Source organism: Astyanax mexicanus, chromosome 3 (assembly GCF_023375975.1).
Source record: "Astyanax mexicanus isolate ESR-SI-001 chromosome 3, AstMex3_surface, whole genome shotgun sequence".
In the NCBI taxonomy this organism is placed as follows: domain Eukaryota; kingdom Metazoa; phylum Chordata; class Actinopteri; order Characiformes; family Acestrorhamphidae; genus Astyanax; species Astyanax mexicanus.
The window spans coordinates 16,743,197-16,770,564 of record NC_064410.1 but is presented as its reverse complement, the minus strand read 5'-3'; the positions used below and the strand labels follow the sequence as shown (position 1 = coordinate 16,770,564).

Here is a 27,368-nt window from a genome sequence, read left to right as displayed (position 1 = left end):
ATTTGCTGTAAGGGTTAAAGGCCACATATGAAGTTGTATTGAGACAGAGGGTCAGAAGTTTGAAATGATGCTGGGATGAAAAACAACTGTAGCTGCGTGCAAAGCGCAACCGGAGGAGCAGCGACTGGCGCTTCTCGTGCAGAGACTGAAAATGGATCAGAAACTAGTTTTACACCTAAATTAACAAGATTTCACGAGGTCTAATCCACAAATATACTCCGTTTTGAACGTTTTGAAAATGTTTGGAGAGCTATTAAATAACAAATCAAATTGTTATCATATCACAGCACTAAATTTTTTAAGACCTTATTCTCATGTATCCCAGATACATGTTTTAAGTGATATTACTGTATCATTTTGGAGTAATTGGATACCAAACTTAGGAAAAATGTCTATTCGGTTTTGTATAAAAAAGATTTCGGAGTGCTATAAAACCAAAAAAATCAAATTGTTATTAAATCAAAACATGACATCCTTAAAGAATACCTTCCATACTATTAATGTCATGCATTTCAAGTGATTGTATTGTATTATTTTGGAGTAGTTGGATACCAAACTTAGGAAAAATGTCTATTTGCTTTTGCTTTTTTTTTTTTTTTACTTTTGATTTCGGTGTCCTATAAAACCAGCAAACCAAATTGTTATCCAGTGCCACCAAGACAGTCTTAAAGAACACATTCCATACTATTAATGACATAAGTAAGAAATTATATTACTGTTTTATGCTGGAGTAATTGGATACCAAACTTAGGAAAAATGTCTATTCGGTTGTGCATAAACCACATTTCAGAGTCCTGTAAAACCACCAAATCAAATTCTTATCCATTGCCACCAAGACAGTCTTGAAGAACACATTCTATACTTTCAAGGACTTGAGTAACAAGTGATATTACCGTATAATTTTGGAGTAATGGGATACAAACTTAGAAAAAATGTCTATGTTCTTTTACATAAACCAGATTTCAGAATCCTGTAAAACCAGCAAATCAAATTGTGACCAAATGCCACTAAGACAGTCTTGAAGAACACATTCAACATTATTAAAGACAAGAGTAACAAGTAATTTCACTGTATCCTTTTGAAGTAATTGGATACCAAACTTAAAAAAAATGTCTATTCGGTTGTGCATAAACCACATTTCAGAGTCCTATAAAACCAGCAAATCAAATTGTTATCCAATGCCACTAATAATATCTTGAAAAATACATTCTATACTATTATTGACACAAGTATCAAGTGATATTACTGTATTATGTTTAAGTAATTAAATACCAAATATAGGAAAAATGTTGATTTACTTTTGCATAAACCAGATTTCAGAGTCCTATAAAGCCAGCAAATCAAAATTGTTATCTAATGCCACTAATAAGGTCTTAAAATACATTCTATACTATTATTGACACAAGTATCAAGTGATATTACTGTATCATTTTGGAGTAATTGAATACCAAACTTAGGAAAAATGTCTATTCGGTTGTGCATAAACCACATTTCAGAGTCCTATAAAACCAGCAAATCAAATTGTTATCCAATGGCACCAAGACAGTCTTGAAGAACACATTCCATACTATTAATAAAATGAGTAACAAAGAATATTACTGTATCATTTTGGAGTAATTAAATACCAAATATAGGAAAAATGTTGATTTACTTTTGCATAAACCAGATTTTAGAGTCCTATTAAACCAGCAAATCAAAATTGTTATCCAATGCCACTAATAAGGTCTTAAAAATACATTGTATACTATTATTGACACAAGTATCAAGTGATATTACTGTATCATTTTGGAGTAATTGAATACCAAACTTAGGAAAAATGTCTATTCGGTTGTGCATAAACCACATTTCAGAGTCCTATAAAACCAGCGAATCAAATTGTTATCCAATGGCACCAAGACAGTTTTGAAGAACCCATTCCATATCAGTAATGACATGAGTAACTATTGATATTACTGTAAAATTTTGGAGTAATTGGATACCAAACTTAGAAAAAATGTCTATTCGGTTGTGCATAAACCACATTTCAGAGTCCTATAAAACCAGCAAACCAAATTGTTATCCAATGGCACCAAGACAGTCCTAAAGAACACATTCCATACTATTAATGACATGAGTACCGAGTGATATTACTGTATCTTTTTGGAGTAATTGAATACCAAACTTAGGAAAAATGTCTGTTCGGTGTGCATAAACCAGATTTCCGAGTCCTATAAAACTAGTAAATCAAATTATCCAATTAATCCAAAATGATACAGTAATATCCTTTGTTACTCACGTCACTAATAGTATGTAATGTGTTCTTCAAGAATGTCTCAGTGGCATTGGATAACAATTTGATTTGCTGGTTTTATGGGACTCCGAAATCTGGTGTATATCACCAGGGGTGTAGCAGCAAATGCTGGGCCCTGTACACTCTCAATGTCAGTGGGCCCCTATCCATGCCAGTATACAAGGAAGGTGAGCGAAAAAAAAAAATCTGGATTTTCATGGGCCCTTCTCCCTACTCGGGCCCTGGGTAGTCAGGTCCACTTTTCCCCCCACTACCACACCCATGTATATCACTTCAAACATGTATCTGGGATACATGAGAATAAGATCTCTAAGAATTTATTGCTGTGATATGATAACAATTCGATTTGCTTATTTAATAGCTCTCCAAACATTTCCAAAACGTTACACTGTTCTACAGATAAGCAGTGGTCTTTCTGGAGTATATTTGTGGATTAGACCTCGTTAAATCATGTTTATTTAGGTGTAAAACTAGTTTCTGATCCATGTTCAGTCTCTGCACGAGAAGCGCCAGTCGCTGCTCCTCCGGGTGCGCTGTGCACGCGGCAACCGTAAAACACGGTTTAGACGCGCACTCCAGTTTTCGGTGTAGATAGCGCGACCGAGCGTTTTCTAAGTGCAGATGGCGTGACCGCGGTCTTTTTTTTTATTCTACTACAACCTCTTACACCCCCGACACACTCTCTTTCACTCTCTCTGTCTCTCTCTCTCTCTCTCTCTCTCTCTCTCTCTCTCTCTCTCTCTCTCTCACCCACACCGTTCTCTCACACACTCCTTCCCTCCCTCACACACTTACTAAGACACACTAGCCCTCCCTCCCTCCCTCTCTCCCCCCTCTCTCCCTCTCTCTCTCTTTCTTTCTCTTTATGAGGGGACTTCAAGTTTCTCCACAGTTCAGTTCAGAAGTAAGTGAAGATCAGGATGGAGACTTCCTGAGAGGAGCTGAAAACGCTGAGCAGGTAAATGACACACACACACACACACATTGGAACCAACACTCTCTTAGGAGTCTGTTACCCACCTCTGTCCTCTCGCTCGCGGTTCCGTTTGTTAGAAGTTGTTTTCTTGAGCTCTGTAACCGGTGTTCTGTCGATTTGTGCTACCCTGTCAAACTGTGCTACCCTAGTGTATATTTAAAGGTAAAAATCCCAGAAAAGCACCATATTTTAAAAGAATTAATTAATATATAAGGATACAGTTAAAAGGGAATAGGCGTGATTATATTTTGTATTTGTATTACATTGCTCGATTATTACTTGTTATTATTATTATTATTATTATTATTATTATTATTTACTGCCATTTACACTCCATTCTACAAAAAAAAATACATAATGACAGAGGAGGGATTAAGGTTGTTGAATATGCACCACCTAAAATTCAGTAGAACTACCACAAAACATGGGAATATAAAATACATTTGGGTCCGCGCATGCGCACTTGTTTTGAGAAGCCCATTTCGACGTGTAGCACATGTCGACACCCGGTACCGAATAAACACCGCTATGCAGGTCTGTAGACGCTCTGATCTACAGAAATGTAGGTCGTAAATTGGGGTGACCAAAACTCAGCGTCAGGGACATATCTAATACTAACGTTTAAATAATTATGTCAAGGTAAGATAGTAGTCATGGTGACTAAAATTCAACGTCGGCCAAACGTCTGCTAATGATTGTAGCGCAAAAATCATTGATGATTGTTGTCTGTTTGGAAAATATGGTTTTTAGTAAACTAAGTTTGCATTTTGATATCAATCCTGTGTTGGAGGACAAAAATATGACAAAAATCTTCAAAACATCTCACGCGTCATTCAGTGTCATATTGATGTAAAATATCAACATTTAGGCTGTTCTTATTTCATTAGGTATGCTGACTACCTGTAACTGTAGCAAATGTAATGTAAAAAACGTTAAAATACCTAAATTAAATATCTACAGTCTAACTTTGGAGCTTGATGTCTGACGGATATGTGACTTTTATTCTAACTAAAATTCAAAATGATATTGTCATATCATAATATTGAGTTTTGCACTCAGCTTGATTTATTTTTTATTGCAAATTGATATCCTGGGTCCACACAACACCAAAAACACGACACGCAAATGTTTGCAGACATCTTTTCTAAAAACAGATAAACATTGAACTATGCCTAATGCCAGGCATGGGTATAAAATGAAAAGGGTTTTAGTGCACTTATGTTCTCTGGAATGATGGTGCTTCATCCAGAATTAAGATGAGTCCTGACCTTGCTAATGCTCTTGTCACTGAATGCAATCAAATCATCACAGCAAAGTTTAAGAATCTAGTAGAAAAGCTTCCCTGGGCAGACTTTTACTCAAACAAAAGCAGGATAAACTCTTTTTTAACACCATTGGTTTTGGAAAAACAATTGTAAACAAATGTTCCAATACTTTTATCTGTGTTGTTAATTTTATTTTCAGTTTATTATATGTAATAGATCATATTATGACACAGATGATTTCACATTATGATAGTAATTTTAATTTTGGTGTTATTATAAGCCTGTATTGTGTCTTTTTATTGTAAAAAAATCTGTTTTATACTTCATGATATGGCAGGATCACTGTTACTGTTGTGCAAGTGTTGAATTGTTTGCATCCTATACATGAGCGTTGAGTTGTCTTCCGCTTTTGGTTGATTTAATATTCGATTTAAGATTGAAAATCGCCCAGATTGCTCTGATAGGCTCTCATACTGCAGTGTATAGGTTCTGGGAAAGCGTGCACTTACCCCCATGGTTTTCATGCATATTGATAGTGGCTCCCTGATGGCTACAAATCAGGATATTGTATATCTGCTTGTGCATAGTGAGTGAGTGACGGATGTAGAGTGTGACTGGGGTGTATCTATGCCTCTTGACACGATGTATCGCAATGGAAAAATATGACAAAGCCAGAGCAATAGTGGACGAGAGGCAGTGGAAAGGGAGCAGAGAGAGAGTGGGGAGGAGGTGAAGATGGAGAGGCAGTGAAGAGGGAGAGGGAGCAGAGAGGAAGCAGAGATGGAGAGAAATTGGAGAGGGAGCGCAGCGGGAGCAGAGAGGGAGAGGGAGCAGAGAGGAAGCAGAGAGATAGAGGAATTGGAGAGGGAGCTTAGCGGGAGCAGAGGGAGAGGGAGCGGAGAGGGAGCAGAGAGGGGGAGAGAATGGAGAGGGAGCGAAAGGGGGACGGAGCAGAGAGGGGAAGGAGGCAGAGAGGGGAAGGGAGCAGAGAGGGCGAGGGAGCAGAGAGGGAATGGAGAGGGAGCGGGGAGCAGAGAGGGAGAGGAGGCGGAGCGGGGAGCAGAGAGGGAGAGGGTGAGAGCGATTGGAACGGGAGTGGGAGCAGAAAGGGAGAGGGAGCAGAGAGGGGGAGAGAATGGAGAGGGAGCGAAAGGGGGACGGAGCAGAGAGGGGAAGGAGGCAGAGAGGGGAAGGGAGCAGAGAGGGCGAGGGAGCAGAGAGGGAATGGAGAGGGAGCGGGGAGCAGAGAGGGAGAGGAGGCGGAGCGGGGAGCAGAGAGGGAGAGGGTGAGAGCGATTGGAACGGGAGTGGGAGCAGAAAGGGAGCGGGAGCTGAGAGTGATAGAGAGTGGAGAAGGATTGAAATAGAGAGATTGTAGAGGGAAAGGGGAGCAGAGAGGGAGCAAAGCGGAACGGAGAGGGGGCAGAGAGGGAATGGAGAGGAAGCGGGGAGCAGAGAGGAAGCAGAGAGGGAGAGGAGGCGGAGCGGGGAGCAGAGTGAGAGGTGAGAGTGGGTGCTGAGAGTGATAGAGAGTGGAGAAGGAGTGGAATAGACCAGAGAAGGAAATGGAGCAGAGTCGGAGCAGAGAGGAAATGGAGTTGGGAGAAAAGAGCAAGAGGAGAGGAAATGGAGAAGGAGAGGAAGCGGGATGCAGAGAAGGAGCAAAGAGGCAGAGGTAGCAGAGAGGAAATTAAGAGGAATCGGAGAGGGAGTTTACTCGGAGCAGAGGAAGAGGGAGTGGACAGCAACAGGGAGCAGAGATGGAGCAAAAGTGGAGAGGAAGCTGAGCTGGAGAAGAGAGAGGGAGCAGAGCGAGAGCAGAAACAGAATGGAGAGGGAGTGAGGAGCAGAGAGGGAGAGGGAGCAGAGAGGCAATGGAGAGGAAGCAGAGTGGGAGCGGTGAGGGAGTGGACAGGATGAAGGAGTAAAGATGGAGTGGGAACAGAGATGGAGAGGGAGCAAAGTGGAAATGTGGAAAGTGAATAGAGAGTGTGGGGAGCAGAGAGAAAGTGGAGAGAGAGCAGAGAGGGAGTTCACTGGGAGTGGAGAGAAAGAGGGAGTGGACAGCAAAAGGGAGCAGAGATGAAGCAGAAGTGGAGAGGGAGCGCTGAGGCAGAGGAAACGGAGAGGGAGCGAGGAGCAGAGAAGAAGCGGACAGGGAATGGAGAGGGAGTGAGGAGCGGCAAGGAAGCAGAAAGGGAGAGGCATCAGAGAAGGAGTGTAAAGGGAGCAGAGAGGAAATTGAGAGGCAGCAGGGAGCAGAGAGGGAGAGGGAGCAGAGAGGCAATAAAAATGGAGCAGAGAGGGAGTTGACATAAAGAAGGAGTGGAGATGGAGTAGAAACAGAGAGGGTGTGGAGAGAAAGCAGAGAGCCATTGGAAAGGGAGTGTAGAAAGAGTGGGAGCAGAGAGGGAGCGGCAGCGGAGAGGGAATAAAGAGGGAGCGGGGATCAGAGTGGAGGCAGAGAGGGATTGGAAATGGAGTGGGAAGCGAGTGAGAGCATAGACGGAGCGGGAGTAAAGAGTGATAGGTAGTGGAGGAGGAGTGGAAAGAGAAAGGGAGTGGAGCAGAGATGGAGCGGGAACAGAGAGTGCATCATTACACCACTATATTTACATATTTTACACTTAAAATAAATAATAAAGGATTTTCTTGATTCACATCTGTTATAAGAAAATCGAATCATGAACTCAGCATTGTGAATTGAATCTAAAACCAAGGGTTGGCCGATACGATGGTATTTCGGTATACCACGGTATTTAAATATGGTGACGGTATTGTAAAATAGTGACGGTATATTAACCACGTGCCGTGCCAAATCTGTAATAGGGTTGGGCGATGTCACCTTAATTGGCAGATGACGATGTTTACAGCTAAACATCATGATGGACGATGATATCGTTGCCGGGGGGGTTTCAAATAATTCAAACAGCTCACCAAAACCTCAACCTATCCTTTATATTTGACAATATTTGATTAAATTTACAGGTCCTCACTCATCTTAATTTATTTAACTAAACTGAGTTGTTATACTATTTATAGCCTTGCGCTGAGAGAGAGAGAGCGTAGCGCGGCACATTTTACCTGATTTCTCTTGATTGAATATCAATAAATGTGTGAATTTAATACCATTTAATACCATACATTTAACTACACTTCATAGGACCTTATTTATTAAAACGTTTTTTTTTTTTATCGCAACACTGCCCTCGCTTTCCTTATGACTGTTTGATCCAGCTGTTATATTATATTATGTTATATTAATACCATTTTAACGTTTTTCATTTCTATGTTTTGAAATTTGTTAGATTATATTTTTGTCAACATTTTGGGTTTATTTTCGTTTGTTATTTTTGTAATAATAATAGAAATTACATAATTTATTTTCTTTTGTACATTTTTTAAGGGGCGAGTGAAAAAGTAAGTCAATTGTTACTTTAACTGGTTACTACTTACTTTTATAGTGGAGTAACTCCGTTAGTAACTCTTTTTTGGAAAAGTAACTAGTAAATATAACTAACTACTTTTTCAAAGTAACGTGCCCAACACTGGCTGACAATGAGCAAGTTTCCCGACACAACGAGCAGGCTTATTCTATTTGCGTGAATAACATGAAATGTTTAAAATTAATACAGACATGTAGAAAAATAATGAAGACAAGCTATAACCTAGATATAGGGTTGCAGCGGTAACCGGTTTCACGGTATACCATGGTATTAAAATGCACGGTTATCATACCGTGTGTGTTTGCTTATTACCGGTAAAAGGCCAGCCAGCGGAGAAACTCACCCGCGCATGCGCAACTCTGCTCCGCTTCAGCTGCTCAGCACACAGCGGTGAGAACAGCAGAAAGTGCATCAGACTAAACAAATCTCCGTCCGCCTAAAAAAAGGCTAAACTAAAATCAGCAGTGTGGGACTATTTCGGAGACCCGCCGAACGCACCCGAGGATGGTTATCCGATTTGTAATCAATGTGGCCTTAAAGTCACAGCTAAAGGTGAACATACGTCAAACCTGTTCTCCCATCTCCGAGAACACCACCCCGCTGTGCAGCGCAAAGTATGTGTTTAGTTTATAATTTTACTCTGAACCTAAATAAAACCTCTTTGTAGTCGTGCACAACCAATGCGTTAAGCGCCCGCAAAAGCGCTGAGTTATCCAAAATTTGGGCACGGAGGTACAGGCGTGAAGTGCGTGCTACGATGGATTCACGTGTCCGTGTAAAGGTCCTGGCCGGACTGGATGTGAAAGACGCCATTCATTTACATGCGTTCATTTTCAAATTCTGACGTGCCTGTTTTTCATATGTTAAAACCAGACTCGGTGTGAAAGCCTTAAAATAGAAATCTCTATTGTGAGGATCATGTCAGAAATAAATCCCCTCTTTCTGCAGTATCTGGTTATTTACCAACTTGGCAGTAAAACGGACGTTTACAACAGTTGTTGATCAGACACTGACCCAGGCTCAGTTTATCAGATATTAAATAATTTAAACTTAAATAATTGTACTGAATATTTTAAATACAGAATCTTTACTTTACTTAGAGGACATGTAATGTGTGTAACATGTGTGTGTGTTTGTATATATATATATATTGTGGCGTGGAAGAGGAAGGAAGACCCGTGAGACTCATGCTGAATGCTCAACAGCTCCTTTATTGAACCGGCTTGCCACTCACTTACAGCCTTTAACAAGACTAGGAGAGATAAAACCAAACCCCACAGAGCTCAAATAGCCAAAGGCCACCAACCCAGCTGTGTGTCTCCCAGATGGCAGATCCAGAGTGGTGCCCACCCTCTCTGCATAACCCCTCCCAAGGGAGATGCCCCACCCCTATATATATATATATATATATTTTATATACACTCTTAATGCCCTTAAGAGTAGTGGAAAAAACTAATTTCCTTCACCTGATGGTGTACAGTTTATTTTTTTTAAGGAGACATTAAATTATAATTGTTCCAGGTTTCTACAATAAATAGTTAATTGAACAAAAAACCTTTGTTGTCATTTTAAGGGTCAGTTTAATAATATATGTAACAAACTGTGATACCGTGATAACCGTGATACCGCGGTATTTTCTGAGACGGTTATCATACCATGAAAATCTCATACCGTTGCAACCCTACCTAGATATAAATAATAATATCCTAATAATAGAATAATAATAAATAATAGAATAATATGCCAAGTAGGCATATTTGTAGCTAGAGATGGGACCGATCCGATACAATATCGGTATCGGGGCCGATATTGACGTAATCTGACGAATCGGATATCGGGCGGGCACTGCCGATCCACTTACCGATCCATATTCCAGTCCAAAGCTTGAGCTGAACAATAAACCCGCCATAACGTTAATACAAAACGCATCCCTGATCAGGATTCCAGTTTAACAGTTTACCCTGAACCCCCAGCAGCTTCAGTCTGCGGCTGACTGAGTAACTTTAGCTGTTTATCTACAAAAAAAGTCCATTATCTGGAGAGTTTTCACTTTGGAAACGCTGTACAGCAGAACGGTACACGTAAAGTCAGCGTCTGAGAGGTAAACAGATTAACACCAGCAGTCTGTTAGCCTAGCTAGCACTGAACTGACAGCAGCTGCATTCCGGTGTTGTGAAGGTATTATAACTACAGACTGGAGTAAACTATATTCATAATCCACATATCCTATAAAACCACAGCATCTACAAACACTAACCAGCACAAACACACCCATCTGTTATTAAAAAACAGTCATTAATTTAGTTCGGAAATACAGTTAGCGTTGCCACTTAGCCGTTAGCCATCTCCATTAAGATCAAAATCATTCCGGCATTGTGAATGTAATAAATAACTATCTTAAGTGAACTACAGCCATAATCCACATCTAATATCAAACCACAGATCCTACCAACCCTAACCAGCACTAAGAAATCAATCTGTTATTAAAAAACAGTGATTAATTTAGCTCGGAAATACAGTTAGCATCGCCAGTTAGCCGTTAGCTATTGCAGCTAATCCTCTACGCTACCTGTCAAAATAAAAGTCTCCTGCACAACCGTTGCAAAAAATGCCCTGAATTTAATATTTAACGTATTTAATATTTTACTTTTTTTATATTTAATAAAATTTCAAACATTTTATTTGAAAGGAAACTATTGTGTAATTGCATATGAAGTGTGTCAAATAAATGACTTTTGAATGCATTTACATTAAATGCACCTGTGGATACTCTTAAAAGGGCTGTGTGGTCTGTTTCAGCCTCATTATTTAACCTTAATCATAGTACTATTAATAAACTAAAAGTATCGGTATTTGTATCGGTATCGCCAATCTTATATCAGTTTTATATCGGATCGGAGCTGAAAAAAAGTGTATCGTCCCATCACTATTTGTAGCAGTAGGGTATTTTAATTTTCATCCCTGACTCTAATTCATTTAAGTTATATACTTGATTTGATCTTTTTCCTTACAATCCCTGCTAAAGTTTTAGGTGAAGGAGACACTAAAGAAGGTCAGTGCATGTTTCTGGAAAAACAAAAAAGTGGGCGTGGCATCGCGATGGATGATGTTGGGTCATAAATGACGATGGACGATATCACAACCCTAATCTGTACTTTGAAAAACGGGACATTTAAGACATTTTGCGCATCCACAATGAAAGAGCAGTGGGAGGGGTAAGCAGTTGGAGCTCACTGATTGGTTATGGGGTGGGGATTCTCACTGAGGAGACCATTTAGCAAAAACTCAATAAACTCTACAGGTTGCACTAATTTTCACAGAAATTATCAGATTTATTAGTTTATCCTGCCGCGTGGGGTGTTCTGGTGTATGAGTTACTTCCAGGTAAAGTTACAGCTGCTTCTCAAATGGACTAATAGCTGAGTGGAGTTTATTCTTCATCTCCTGTTTCCCCCGCTGAATCTTGCTGTTTAAAAGAATGGAAAATGAATAACAATAATAATATAGTTCTGCATACTAGAGTTTAGATTCCTGGTGCGCTGTCGGGTTCGGCTGTGGAAAATGGTCTGTGACGTGACGTAGAACTCAAACATGTGAATGAGCTCTCAACATCATTAAAAAAAGACCAGTGAGACCTTCTGTATGCTAAATAACAGAGAAGGCAGCAACAAGGTAGAACTAATAAGCTAACAACAACATTTAATAAAAACAGAAAAAATAGACATGAAATATGAAAATAACCAACTAAATTAAGCTCAAAATGCTAAAAGAAATAAAATCTAACGAATTCCAAAAGATCAACGAAATATTGAACAAACATAAAGTAATATTTAAAAAAAACCAAAGTAAATAAACTGCGTCTGGCGAAGAAACCAAACAAACAAATAACAAAAAAAAAAAAACAAGAAAAGAACAAAAACAACAATTTGAGAGCAACTAAAGTTGGACTAATCTGGGGGAAATTCATATATATTTTATTCAAAGTGTGATATTTTGACATAATTGAGCAGCCTTTTTAGTATAGTGTTAAAGACTAATATGTAAATATGTAATAAGTTTATTAAGAAATTTTATTGTTTATTAATCAATGTTAATTGTTTAAAAATAGCTTTTTTAACTTATCTGTAGATTTTTACCCCATAGAGTTTTGGTAAGCACCATCTACTATACAAACTCTGAGTTTTAATCTGTAACTAAGGTGTACTGAAACTTCAAATCACACCATTCTGTTCTATTTTCATACTACTATATAAGTTATAGCTTGTTTTATATATCTTTTTGCATTTCTACTTAATTGTATTATTATTGTCATCGATTCTACCATTGTTTTAGACCCTATTGTAGTGCGTCATTGTGTGTGCAAAAAAATGTTTAAAAAATACAAAAAGATTTTCAGAAAGAAGAAGCTTGGTTTATGGTGTGTAAAAAAGTAATTATTGCCACCTCTAGTCTACCAAGTTTTTGTAGCTCTGACTCTTAGTCTGCTAAATTTTTTTGAACCCACAACATTGCTGCTTAGGGCTATATGTTTGAATTGTGATTTCTGTTTTAGTTGCTTGTCTTTTATTTATTGCACATCAGACATGATGCCAGTCTTTATTTTGTACCTGCTGCACATAAAATAATATTATGTGTGATAAAGACTGAAATAATGATTATACGGTTGATGGTAAAGTTGGTCTCTCTCTACATTCAGTTATGTGGGGTGATGTTTTTTGTTGAGCACAGTTGCTTGTTCAGTCATTGTTGAACATTTTAATCAAGAAGGCATTTATAACTTCTGGATATAGCCGTACACAAATACTGTACAGTATGTTGCTTAGGGTTCTTTCACACCTGCCTTGTTTGGTTCAGACTTTGTACTTTTCAGTTTGAGTTCGAACCAAAACAGCAGGTGCAAAAGGGGCCACAAATCACTGCCCAGACCAAAAGACCAAAATTTTATGCAGCATGAGGTGACTACAGGTGTATAATACTAGCCACAGGTGTTTGATATTATCCAGCTAATGAATTTGCACAGTGAGGTTTGCAGAGTGTGCAGTTAGATAGCTGTTAATTTGCAGATTGAACAGGTCACTTTAGCCATTATCATAACCTGAGAGGTTTGGCAGAAGCCACCACTGGTCCTTAATCATCCTGCAAAATCATATCATAGGAGTTGCTTAGGAAAACTTGTGATGTAGGCCCCCTACACTTACTGCACTGTTAGTAGGCTAGCTTTAGCTGTTTTAATCTTAGCTGCTCCTTCAATTTATATATATATTTTAAAGGTGAGGCCTACTCGTTGTATGCACTGTCTATAATGCTAAAACATTACATCTTTATTCTTTTGACATAGTGTAATCTGACAGTGGTTCTTTATATTTTTTTTCAAAATGATACTAATATTAAGCTCCGCCCCTAGTAATTAGTGTTTCCACCTGTCTTGTTTGTTACCCCACCCCTCGTTACCGGTTCCAGGTGTTTCTCACTCTCTTTGTGTATATAAACCCCTTTGTTTCAGAGTTTCTCATCTAGACTTTTGTATGCTGTCTGTGCTCGTGGCAGGTTTGTCTGCTTTGTAAATCATATTGGTATTCTCTATGTTTCTTGATTACTAGTTTTCTTAGTTTAGTTTTCTTTGCGTGACTTTGTGATTTATTTTTTTCCTGCCCTTTCATATTCGTCCATGACATACATGGAATCAAACCTTTTTTTACATTGACTGCTATTGACAGTGTATGGTTTGTATGGTATTGTGGGAACTGTAGTGGTATAGCAGTATTGCTATGGTTAGCATGGTATCCTCCTTTTTTCCTATCTGCAATTTATAGATACTCATCACACTCATCTCTTATTGTTCTCACCTTGAAAAAAAAAAGTATTTCATCAATACTGTGGTGTTTAGTTTCTTATTTCAACTTTTGGTGAATTAGATAAGGATTTGTGTTGGTAAATTTGTGTATGTGCCATATATTGCCTGCCACCTGTGGTAGTTAATGCAGCCTGTAGTAATTAATAGGGGTGTGACGAGACACTAATATCACGAGACGAGACGAGAGGAGATTTAAAAATAACATTTTAAAGAAAATGTCAACAATGAAAAATGGCTTGAAAATTAGTTTGACAAAATCATATAACACAAACTTGACAGTTTCTCTCACACGTTGATTCTATAAGAAATAGAAATAAGAATAAGTAAAAATAAAAAATACAAATAAGTTTTCGAGTTCTTACATAGTGCAAACAATAACTGCAAACCACAACCAGTCATATTAAGCCTATGGTTTGTGTTTTTTTTCTCCTAAATCTCTTGTAATTTACTAACTATCATATATTTAACTATAATTTAACAGTCATAATAAGACTATGCTTGAAGTGCAAACAGAGACAGAACATTTTTTAAAATACAGTACAGAGCTAAGGGATTAGTAAAACTGCCTATGAAACAGTCACGTGTACGATTTACTTACAGTATTTACATATGGTTTCCACTGGAGCCAAAATGCAGCCAGACATACAACTTAAAAGTAGCATCTTCTATGTCAGGGGTATTTAATTAGAATTCAGTATGTTCCAGAGAAAATTTCGACAGGCCAAGGTCCGGACTGATTGTTAACTTGTGATATGATTAAGCGCTATATCGCGCACGCTCGGCGTGACTTTAGTTTCCGCCCGTTCTCGTTTTTCCCGCCCGTTCTCGGGCTCCCTATCTCCTTATAAAGTTTTTTTTTCACGGCCGCTTCCCAATTCAACAGCCAGAGCAGCGGGACTGCAACCCTGACAACACGGGTTCGGTCCCGCGTGAGGAGCAGTGTGTTTATTTTTTTTTTCCTTAAAACGTCTGCACAGATCTGATTGACTGAAGAGAGCATTTTGTGATCTTACCCCACACGTGATTGGTCTGTGAGTTTACTGCGCCGCAAAGCGTGTATACAATTAAATCCTTCTCAGTAGGTTTGGGTGTGCATTGGAAAACATTTGGGTCTGGACCGCGGTCCGCCCATTAGTGACCTCTGTTCTATGCAAATGCCCGAATTTTCCTCTTCTGCTGAGAGCTGCTCTCACTGCTCAGCAACTCGCTGTATCATTACTGTGTTGCCAGATCCCTCTTAAAAAGTCCACACTAAACTGTTTTTTCTTCCCGCGAGGTCTCGTCACACCCCTAGTAATTAATTATTATCATTACTTCCCTAGGGATTATATTGTGCAGTATAAGCAAATATATACCCCTTGCTGTTCTGTTTTATCATCATGACCACATAAACTATTACAAAATACTTTAGAACATGCACAGCATTTCGTAATAAGCTATTTAATGAGGGTAATAAAAATATTCTTGAATAATTTCAATGGTTGATCTGCGTTATTTCATCAGTCCGCTTCTCAGAAACTACCTCCACCATGTTTTTTTTACAGTGTAAGTGCACAGACGTTAACTACTAAACGATTGAGGACCATCCTGTGGTTCATGCCTCAGCAGTCTGTTCATCTCGGCTCTGCAATGCCAGAGGACCCTATTAAAGACGCCATGACGGTACCCACGGCCCCTGAGAGATCCCTCACAGACAAAACAAACAACAATGACCCACTAGCCAGTGCAGTCACTATCCCTATGGTCACGGAGGGTCAACTGACGGCCGCTACGGGCGGAGCGGAGCTTTCCTGCTACAGGTAGGTATCCCCTGAAAATCTGCACTCTCAACATTTCCACAGAAGATCCACTTTGATTTTTATAAAGAACCAGACATGTGAGTGAAATGTTTTAAATGTAAAATCTATGTCTTTAATATGCAAAAAAAGTAATTCGATTTTCTTTATGGTTGTTTTTAGTGTGTAATTCACGTCCATCTCAGTCTAAACACTGGCACCTGCATTGTGTAGCAGCTCAACTCTGTGCTTAAAACTTAATTTTACACATCTCTCCATCTTTGGTTATATCAAAGTTAGTACACTTATTACTGTTATTAATATCTTAACAATGAGGCCAGGTGAATTATGGGAGTTGGAGTGAGGTCTGGTAGTGGGTGCAGATGGATGGGATGTTCCATTTCTAAAATTGTGCGGGTATTTAACATTCTTCCAGCCACAGTGTAAAAGGCATTACCACCTGTAGTGGAAAGTGCAGTGGTTATGTGGTAATGATAGTGACTGGCGGTATCTGGCTAGAATTGCGACTCAGCAGAGATCACATCTATGTTAATTTTCACAAACCAGTGCACCATTCTTTAGGTTCCTTGGGGCATTTCAAATTAAATCAAATTAAATTTATTTGTATAGCGCTTTTTTACAACTGGTGTTGGCACAAAGCAGCTTTACAGAAACATGATTACAGGACAAAGAATAAGGCAAAAACATTAAACATACAAAATACAGAATACAGAACCCCCAGTGAGTGCGGAGGCAAAGACAAACTCCCTCAGAGCTGCAGGAGGAGGAAGAAAACTTGTGAGGACCAAGACTCACATTTAAGGGCGGACCATCCTACCACTGGTCAAACGGCTTTTAAATGAAAATTTAAAAAGTCTTTTATACATCCACATAGGTTTTATATATTCAGGAGAATAATAGCGCCACTAATGGCTTGGATGTAATCAGTAGTGGAGAATAAGATAGATGATGAGCAGCTGATGGAGAAAAGCTGACTTCAGAAACTTCTTGTCTGGCCGGACAGGAGACGCCAGAGCCTGAGGGTCCAACATCCATCGGTATCGGGTCAGACAGGTGGGCAGTCAGTAACTCGGAGGAAGGCAGAGAGATGGAATTAGTTTTGACTGGATTTATGTAAAACAGAGAATTTAAGATATTATCAGAGTGTGGCTAATGACTCCGGCAGAACTGAATACTAAAACAGCCTAACTAAAGGCAGAGAGCCAGAAGGTAACATAGACACGGAGGCTCCCTGAAACACTGGCATCCACCCACTCCACCGTCCACAAACCTGAGTGACCGTGTGCAGTGGGAGAACAACAGCACCAGCATCTCAGTTTACCACAATTCCCTCTGTCCATGAACCCCTGGATCTGCAGCCTTATCTAAAGGAAAAAATATTAATCACCAAAAGCTAAACTAAACAAGTAAGTTTTCAGTCTAGACTTAAAGATTGAGACTGTGTCTGAGTCCCGAACATATTCGGGGAGATTATTCCAGAGTTGAGGCGCTTTATAAGAGAAAGCTCTTCCTCCTGCAGAGCTCCTCTGAATTTTAGGAACTACTAAGAAACCAGCAGAGATCTAAGTAATCGTGGTGGTTCATAATAGGAGATGAGGTCTCGTAAATAATCAGGAGCGAGCCCATGTAGGGCTTTATACGTTAACAGGAGAATTTTATAGTCTATGCGGAATTTGACTGGAAGCCAGTGCAGTGCTGACAGGACTGGACTAATATGGTCAAATTTTCTCGTTTTAGTAAGGACCCTGGCTGCAGCATTTTGAACTAGCTGAAGTTTATTTAAGTTACTGCTGGAACATCCTGACAGTAGGGAATTACAATAATCTAGCCTTGAGGTAATAAAGGCATGTACTCATTTTTCTGCGTCATGCAGTGATAGGGCATTTCTTAGCTTGGCAATATTACGTAGGTGTAGAAAAGCTGTTCTTGTGACATTAGATATGTGTTTATCGAATGCTAGATCTGAATCTATAATCACTCCAAGGTTTTTAGCTGCTGAACGGAGACGGTGACGGAGAAGTCGGACAGATTTAGCATTAAGTCTGATAATTTATTTCTAGCAGCTTTGGGGCCTAATAGGAGAACTTCTGTTTTATCACTATTTAATAGGAGGAAGTTGTGCGACATCCACAATTTCACATCTTTTACACAATCCTCAATTTTCTTTATTCTCACTCTGTCATCAGGTTTGGCTGATATGAAGAGCTGCGTGTCATCCGCATAACAATGAAATTTTACGTCATGTTTTCTAATAACTTTGCCCAGTGGGAGCATATATAATGTAAATAATAACGGTCCTAAAATAGAGCCTTGTGGAATTCCATATCTTACCTTAGTATAACTGGAAGACTTATATTTATATATTTATCATTTATAATAACGATCGATTAAGTATGATTTAAACCATGCTAAGGCAGTTCCTGTTACACCGACCATGTTCTCTAATGTTTCTAAAATGATAGTATGATCTATTGTATCAAAGGCTGCGCTCAGATCGAGAAGTACGAGTAGGGAAACACAGCCTTGGTCGGCGGCTATAAGTAGATTGTTTGTTATTTTAACTAAAGCTGTCTCGGTGCTATGATGAGGCCTAAATCCAGATTGAAATTTTTCATAGATCTGGTTTCTTTGCAGGTAAGAGCAAAGTTGTTGGGCTACAGCTTTTTCTAAAATCTTAGAAATAAAGGGTAAGTTTGAAATAGGTCTATAGTTAGACAGTACACTGTAAAAAAAAACACCGTAAAATTTACGGTAAAATACTGGCAGCTGTGGTTGCCAGAATTTTACCGTAAAATAAACGGTTGCCATGTAAAAGATATTACAGTATAATTCTTGGCAACTGTTTATTTTACGGTAAAATTCTGGCAACCACAGCTGCCAGTATTTCACCGTAAAATAAACAGTTGTAAATGTATAAGATATTACAGTTTAATTCTTTTCAACAGTAAATTTCACATTCATAAACCGTTTTGTTTACAGTATATTCTTGTAAAAAAAAGTTGTGCAGCTGTGGTTGCCATTTTTTACCGTAAAAAATACAGTGATATTGTATATGGCTTTACAGTAAGGTATTTTAACACTTGTAAAAACAACAGTTTGAAAATGTACTAATAAAGAGGAGTTACTGTTAAAATAACTGTGAAATTGTGTATAAACTCATGGTATAGCTGTATAATTCACAATGTAACCCTGTTGCTTTTTAAGTGAAAAACTATCCATTCCACAGCATTTATTGTCCTATTTTATGGTCAATTTTTGTTAAAACACTTGGTATGTGGTTGTGCAATAATTTTGATTCTCGCTGTAAACGTGTGTTGTTAACAACATACAGTTTTAAACAGCATGATCTTTATCAAAATCACTTCATTAACTGGACTACTGCTCACTTACAGCACAGAGATGTGCTCGGAGAGTAAAATCACTTATATACTCATAGTGTAAAACCCAGCCAGGTGGATAAAACCGCTATGAAACTACATCATGGTGACTTCTCTAAACTAAACATCTAATTAACATAACCACGCCCCATAGACAGCTGTGTTACATCCCATTCAGACCCTGCGGATATCAATAAAATCCAGGAGCAAACAAACTCATTATATACAATGCCCTAATAATATCCTTCTCCTTCAATGTAATATACTTTTTTTCACAAGAATATACTGTAAACAAAACGGTTTATGAATATGAAATTTACTGTTGACAAGAATTAAACTGTAATATCTTACATTTGCAACTGTTTATTTTACGGTGAAATACTGGCAGCTGTGGTTGCCAGAATTTTACTGTAAAATAAACGGTTGCCATGTAGAAGATATTACAGTACAATTCTTGGCAACCGTTTATTTTACGGTGAAATTCTGGCAACCACAGCTGCCAGTATTTTACCGTAAATTTTACATTTTTTTCTCAGTGATTATACAGTAATATGCTGTTTTTAATATTACAATCTATTACCATTGCCATGTCAGTTTTTTAATTTATGGTAATTCAATGTTTATTCTACAACAATAAGCTAGTTCTTGCTTTACGGTTTATTTCTGTTGCCATTTCACAGTTTTTCACTGTAATTTTCACGGACATTTTTTACAGTATTCAATGGTGAAAAGAATATTATTCATGACAAATAAATGTAGAAATTACAGTTTTAGCCGTTATCCAAATAATATGGAAATTTATTAATGGCTTGTGTATTTAACAGTAAAAAAAATATTAATCACAAAAAATGAATGTAGAAATTACGGTTTTGCCTGTTGAGTAAAAATACGGAAATGTAATAATGGCTTGTATATTTAACAGTAAAAACATGTATTATTCACAAAACATGAATGTAGAAAATACAGTTTTGCTTGTTTAATAAAAATACGGAAATGTAATACTGGCTTGTATATTTTAATGTAAAAACATGTATTATGCACAAAAAATGAATGTAGAAATTACGGTTTTGGCTGTTATCTAAATAATACGGAAATGTAATAATGGCTTGTATATTTAACAAAGAAAAAATGTATTATTCACAAAAAAATAATGTAGAAATTACGGTTTTACCAGTTATCCAAAAATACGGAAAATTTCTGTTATAAACACAGTGCAAGAGAATTTTACGTGGAAATAATGTATTTTTTCCAGAGAAAATGTGTAAAAATTAGTGTATTGGATGATGTATGAATTTACGGTATTTTGTTGTTACCGAAACAGTATTTAGCCTTTTTAGCGTTTACAGTCTTTTACTGTCATGGTTTGACAGTTTTTCACCGTAAATTCTATGGACATTTTTTACAGATTTGGTTTCTTGATCAGAGGTTTAATTACAGCTGTTTTAAAGGCTTTGGGTACATGGCCTAGGGTAAGTGATGAGTTTACTATCATTAACAGAGGTTTAATTATATCTGGTAGTACCTGTTTTAGTAATTTTGTGGGAACAGCATCAAGTGTGCAGGTTGTGCTGTTTGAAGAGGAGGTCATTTTCTCTAGTTCTAGCTGTGGAAGTGGGTTAAAGACTTCCAACCTAACCTCAGTAACAGGGTTTTGTTCTAGATCAGCCACATCAGATGACAGAGAGGATGTGCTGTTTATCTGTTTAATTTTATCCTGTTTTTTATTTTATTCAATTTTACTATCGAAGAAGTCCATAAAAGCGTTGCTGGTGTGAATGGCTGGAATCTGAGGTTCAGTACCTGCCTGGTTTTTAGTCAGTTTGGAAATAACACTAAAGAGAGCTCTAGGATTATTTTTATTAATCTCGATCTGTGAGATATGCTGAGCGGGCTTTATTAAGTTCTTTTCTATATTTAACAAGACTGTCTTTCCACACAGAGTAAAACACTGCCAGTTCAGTTGATCGATATTTACGCTCTAAATTTCGAACTAACTGCTTTAAGGTTCGAGTTTGATCATTGTACCACGGTGCGAACTTTTTCTGTCTCTCCTTTTTGTGTTTAACTTTTATGACTGAGATGGAATTTAAATGAAATAAGGTAATGATCTGTAATTGTGGAGGTTTGAGAACAAATATTCAGGTTATTTATGCTAACACCCAGGGTCAAAACTAAATCCAGAGTATGATTACAGTAATGAGTAGGTCCTGTTATATTTTAAACAATACCAACTGAGTCTAAAATTGATGTGAATGCCTTTTTTAATGGATCATCCAACTTTTCTCCTACTATAATCACTTTATCACTACATACTGCTAAGACAAAATCACTAAATTATTTCAAAAATTCTAAATAGGGTCCTGGTGGTCTGTAGATATTAATTAAGGAAAATTCATTCTTTTTTGTAACTGGATTAATTATACTAGTATAAAGAAGCTCAAAAGAAGTAAAATTATAATAGTGTTTCTGATTGCTGACTAAGGTATTTCGGAAAAGTATGCAGACCCCACCTCCTCTACCATTTGGCAAAAGCCAGGGGCCATAATACTAGTGTATGTCCCATGATTTGTGGAATTTCAGGGTATTGCCAAGATATGCCAATTATTTACAGGAATAAAATGAACTAAACCAATTTGCTGGTGGTATTACCTTATAACCTGCTGTGGTGAACTGTGATATTACAGAAAGGAGCACCGGGTTACGGGATCTGCAGTTAGGATATATACATTTGTCACAATTGGAAATGTACAATGACGTTATATTTACGCTCCTAATATTATACAAAAACACAAGTGAAATCTGCTTCTTCTGCAGGTGCACAGTGCCGTTTGGTCTGGTGGTCCTCATTGCTGGCATCGTGGTGACAGCCGTGGCCTACAGCTTCAACTCTCATGGCTCCACAATCTCCTACTTTGGGCTGGTGTTGCTATCAGCCGGCCTGGGGCTGCTGGGTCTCAGCGCCGTCTGCTGGAAGGTCCGGCTGGAGCGGAAGAAGGAGAGACGGCGGGAGAGCCAGACGGTGCTGGTGACCAACCATCGGAGCATCTTTGCCTGACCTGGAGACGGTTCAACCAAACAGAAAGACACATTTGTCCTCACAGCACTGCTAACGAGTACACCAGTGACCACGGGAAATGTAAGGACACTCAGGGGAGGCTTCAGTAGGAGAACCTCACTGTGATTCCCTTCACACATTCTGCCTGCGATAGAACCTCTTCACCATGACTGCAGACACATGCAATGGGACTGAACCTGGAAACTGGCTGAGACTAACCAGCTCAACCTTTGACCTACATTCATACAGCATACTGCCCGGGAGAGCAGGCCTTTAGCTGTTGTAATGGAGAACAAGGAGCAATGTTTCTCTTGCTACCCTATAGACAAGCAAGGCTCAGGGAGCATCGCACAGCCTGTTTATCATTTGTTTACTGGAACAAACCTGCTGTTATTTGCTGTTTGTGCTCTGCCTGGGAGTTCTGCTGCTTAATAATTGTTACATATGTGTCACACAAAAAGTTTGCATCTTCAAAACAAGAAAAATCATTAATTCTAGACCATTTTGAAGCATTTTGGTTGGTCATTATTATAAAGTGTAAACTGCAAGATTAACAAGCAGAAACAACAAAAATAATAACATGAGTTTTTTTATCTGCCGAACAAAAAGTATTTCTAAATGTTTAGCTTTTAATTAAACACTTTTTGATATATAACTAATTCCACTTTTGAGTTTAAAGATATAATCAGTAATAATTAGTGGTTATAATCCTGCAGTAACACTCAAATGTTTTGTAAGTAATACATTTTTTATTACTTAATGCTCCTGGGCAGGATATGTCATGCTTAAATAGTCACTACATTTTATTTTATAGCAATGTCTTAAATCAGATAATTATTAGCTAATGGCTATGAGCATATAAGAATTCATATAACTGCTTAATTGGTTAATAATTAAAATGGATATACAATCCATATAAATGTAATAGCAATATAACTATTAACAATGCATTTGTTTGTGAGAAGCTTTGAAAAGAATTCCACTCAAGGTAATCAGAACCTGGGAAACTCAAGTCAGTGTCAATTCAAAACACATGTGAATTTGAAAAATCTTAAACACAGAGACCAGGCTGCTTGTTGAACTGGATTAGCGTTTTGAGTTTGAGAAGCAGCGCTTAACATGCTAATCCACCAATATTACCATCTTAAATCAAACTGTTAAATCAGTTACGCCATCAAATTCAAATTAAATCATCCGCTATGCTGGTCAAAAGCTATGACAAACCCTGTAGGCCCCAGATTGCACTGCTCAGCATTGCATAAAACATTTTATTTAATACTTTTTTGAACATCCTCAAAGAATTATACAAATCCAACTGTGATACCACAGTTAACTTATGTCTAACTTATGCAAATCATATTGACTTACTTGTAGAAATATTTATCCTACAAGTTTTAAACAACCTTGTAACTCTGAGGATCCAGTGATGTGTCTTGTGATGCTTTTAAGTGTAACCTATGAAGCATTTTGGTAATTTTTAATAAGAATCTAAAACTAATACTACTTAATAAGCTTGCAAAAATGTTGCACTAAATTTTTAATTATAACTATCAAAACATTTTTGGTCATTTTGACAGAATTCTGCAATTATAAATCTAAGTTTTCACTTTTTTTCAGTAAGTAAAATTAAGCTGTTTCTATTTTAAAGGTTACCTTCCGTCGTAAAATCGGATTTTCGCGGAAGGTGACCTTTAAGATGAATGAGTATAATTAATGTTACTGCTACAACTGGCATAAACAAGTTCTATAGCAGGCTGTAGTTCATTGTCATATACATAAACAAACAAAGAAATCTTAATTAATTTAAAATCAATTTTTTTGATTCAAGTATGCAAGCCATGACAGTATTACTGAAGTGCTGAGACCCCTCCACCCAAATAGTACCTGCTGTGGGTGACGGAGGTGATTCTGTTGCTTGAAGTGTGCATGCTGGTTTGCCAGCTCATCTATTGGCATTAGGGACCACTGTGACATGGCTTGTAGCAGCGTGCTAGTGTTGTTAGCAACCCCGACGACTGACCTTAGCGGACAATAGCAGCGGCCCAGCCAGGCTAGCCAACAATTTGCCTCCATGCTCCAACTAGCTAACAGCCAGCTGCTGAATTTATTATGGAACTAGCAAACTAGTTTAAACAAATGAGCCAAAACCTACAGTTTCAGGTTTAGGAAGTATTAAATTGCCCGTTTAATACTTGCCTGTAACAGTCTGTAAACTCTTATGTAAACATAATTCACTACATTGATATAAAACATCTATAAAACCCTCTTAAACTACACAGTAGTCACTTTGCTCGTACCATGTAATCCTTCTTTAAGACTTCTTGCATAAAGCTTTTCTTCAGTGTCTTGTTGCACATGGTGTCCTAAACTGTCTTAAATTATTTTGTTAGGCATGCTCAATTCATAATCAATCATAATACATACACATAATTTTGGGCTGTACTTGCTGTTTTATTTAAACAAAGTTTAAAATGTCTAATTTTAATTAGCAAAGTCTACTGGGTTCAAGAACCTTGTTTTTACAGTTTATTTTGAAAATCCTATTAGTTTCTAGGCTAGACATGTCATTGACTAGAAAATGGCGACTAGACTTCAGTGGTCTATTCAAAGCTTATCCAACCTAGAAATAGTTGTAAAAAAAAATGCATTTGTTGGCGGGGCATTTAACAGTGGCAAGGATTACCAGTGTCTGTAGTGTATGAGATAAAGTGTGAAGCAGTAATACTGCCCTGTCTGCTACCTGGTGTTCTACACAGTATTTGGAGCTCCCAGTTCAACACAATCAGCTAGAATTAGTCCCCACCCCTCAGTCCTCAGGTGGAGGCAGTATGGAGACATATGGAGGTGAGGAAGATGCTCCTGGCCATTGCAGTGCAGAGGCAGAGAAGCCTGAATAAATGGTCTGGTCACATAGTGCTAACCTTCACATCCTCCAACACGAAAACTCTTTTGCTGTGACTGGCTTGGCCCCGGCTTTGAAGAGGAGAGGAGGGGTTTTTAATTCCTTCCTTCCCTCTCTCTCTCTCTCTCTCTCTCCTCCGCCTGTCAGGCAGATTGCTCGCATCTGGCCATCCGGGAAAGGAGCCAAGGAGAAAGTATCAGAATTAAGACAAATAACTGCTGTACAAACCAGCAAGAGGAAGAGCCCCATTAATCTACTGCTGCTTCCTATTCTCTCTCTCACTCTTTCTCTCTCTCTCTCTGTCAAATTAATGGAAAGAGATTTGGGCTGGGGCTGAAAGGAAATTTAACTAGGGGAAGGAAAAATGAACAATGACTTAGTGCTCATTGTCCCGCTGTCTTTTATACACCCTTTTTGAACTGAACGTTTGAGGCGTCTGCCTCACATGAAGCCATGGTACGTAGGTTGTATTAACACGTTACAATGAAAAAATTCCAGAGAAATAGTGAGTACCACGTTTTACATAATATCTCAAAATAGTGACTTTTTTCCATGTGAGGAGAAAGAGAAATGTCATTCTTTTCACTAAATTATTTCTTCAATCAAATTATTTAAAGTATTGCAGAGTGGTTTTTGTAACCTTGTTCTTAATCAGCATTATTATTTTTCTGAGTTATTTCTGTGATTGTTCTCTTTATTTTGTTGTGTATCAGTGAAATGTGAAAAGATGTTGATCGAGACTGTTGTAATAAACTTTTATAAAAGTTGTCATTAAGAATTAAAAGTCTTTATTTATGTCATCACAAATTACTGATACTACTGATACAAACAACTAGGCACTGTCCTGTAAAAACCTCGTATCTGTAAAACAGCAGCTTTAAAAATTTCAAGTCTTTTTATAGCTTTTCTATTGGTCTATTATTTGTGTATCCTATAAATTATGATATAGCTAAAAACAACTGCCAGATTCACGTCATGTAAAAAAAGAACAAAAAAAGAAGATATAAACTGTAACTTTAAAATTACTAATAGTGATAATATCTGATCTGAGGTCTGATATTTTTATGTGTACCAAAACTAATTATTGATTAATAACCGAAGCGACAGCAATTGAATTAATGTACGACTGTATTCTTAAAATGTTATTGTTGCAAGCATGTAGAAGCACACACTTGAAAATATCATATTAAATATGTCAATAGAATCGATAGGTTTTCACATGGAATGAGAACAGCGGCTGCCTCTGCAGCTGAGTTAAGAAGCTATAGCTAATGCTAAATAATGGTGAGACCATCAGCCTAAACTGTATTAATGTGTTCATACTGAAGATTAGAGCTGAATGCAGGACAAATAATACATTATTGATTATTGTCAGTATACTGAGAAAAAATGGATGCAGATGGGTTTTGGCATGAAAAAGATTGTTAGCAAGTTACCTACTATAATGTCTTGGTAAAAGATTTGATAGTGTGTGACTAGAGCTGGACATTAGTTAAAAATTGTTTTTGTATTGCTTAATATTTTTGGCAATATTTAGACCTGGTTATTCAGATACGTATTCATGCATAGAATAGTACTGTTTATTCAGTTATTGCTGCACATCATCCAGATAAACAGGCTTTTTTACACTTTCCGTAATAAAATGTACAGTTGGAAAAAGTATATTTTCGATATGATAAAAAAATGAATCACAATTCAATCAATATTTTCTTGCTGCCCATCTCTTGTGACCCCCTGCCACTGGTCAGTCATGTGAAAGGTTGCTGATTACAGGAGCACATCAGTGCAGCAGTTTGAGTGTGTATGTGGTGTATGGAGTGATGTATGGCGTGCAGCAGCAGCAGCAGCAGTTCATTATTCAGCACTTGAGAGTGTGGGAATTATGAGCTGTAGTTCTCACACACTCGCGCTGTAACAGTGTGATGCTGGGTTTATGTGACGTGGCTCAGCCGGTCTGGACCAGCCCGGTATTGTTCTGAAGCCGAACCCAAAGTACTCTGAGGAGATGCAGTGATTTTAACTTTCAGTGTTGAATTGAAGGAAGTGTTCATTTCTTTTCTGACTTACAAAAGTATTTCCCAAACTGCAGATCCTCCTGGCTCCATTGTGTGTCGGTTTGGAGGCAACTGGCTGTGGTGTGCTGGATTTGATATGCAGGTTGTTTTTCTGAGGGTAAAGAGGGTAAATGTGATCTGTGAGAAACTGAGCAGCAGTGAGCAGGCAGTGAGCCCTCGGGGTAAAGACCTTTCATGCACTTCCTAAACCAACTTACCTTACAAACTTACTTAGAATGTGCAGTTAGTCTACTGAAAATGTTAAAAAGCTAGTATGTTTTTAATCATTAATTAAGTTTTATTCTTTTCTATTTTTGTTTCAAATTTCCCTTTGTGAAAAAGTCAAAGACAAT

The 27,368-nt window shown here is 38.0% G+C and overlaps 2 protein-coding genes across 2 annotated transcripts; both read left to right on the top strand.

The window, feature by feature from the left end:
- The first annotated feature begins 3,119 nt into the window (after positions 1-3,119).
- tmem100a (transmembrane protein 100a) lies at positions 3,120-25,728 on the top strand. Its single transcript, XM_022664479.2, has 3 exons — positions 3,120-3,248; positions 15,376-15,630; positions 21,819-25,728. Exons 2-3 carry the CDS (start codon positions 15,428-15,430, stop codon positions 22,057-22,059), a joined length of 444 nt encoding a protein of 147 aa, XP_022520200.1. The 5' UTR covers positions 3,120-3,248; positions 15,376-15,427; the 3' UTR covers positions 22,060-25,728.
- LOC125799370 (octapeptide-repeat protein T2-like) lies at positions 5,312-5,821 on the top strand. The gene has a single exon (XM_049475914.1). It carries the CDS (start codon positions 5,312-5,314, stop codon positions 5,819-5,821), a length of 510 nt encoding a protein of 169 aa, XP_049331871.1.
- Positions 25,729-27,368: the final 1,640 nt, after the last annotated feature.

Coding starts and splice junctions, on each gene's coding strand:
- tmem100a (XM_022664479.2), top strand. CDS start 15,428: ATGCCTCAGCAGTCTGTTCATCTCGGCTCTGCAATGCCAGAGGACCCT. Junction 15,631..21,818: donor GCGGAGCTTTCCTGCTACAG/GTAGGTATCCCC, acceptor CTTCTTCTGCAG/GTGCACAGTGCCGTTTGGTC.
- LOC125799370 (XM_049475914.1), top strand. CDS start 5,312: ATGGAGAGAAATTGGAGAGGGAGCGCAGCGGGAGCAGAGAGGGAGAGG.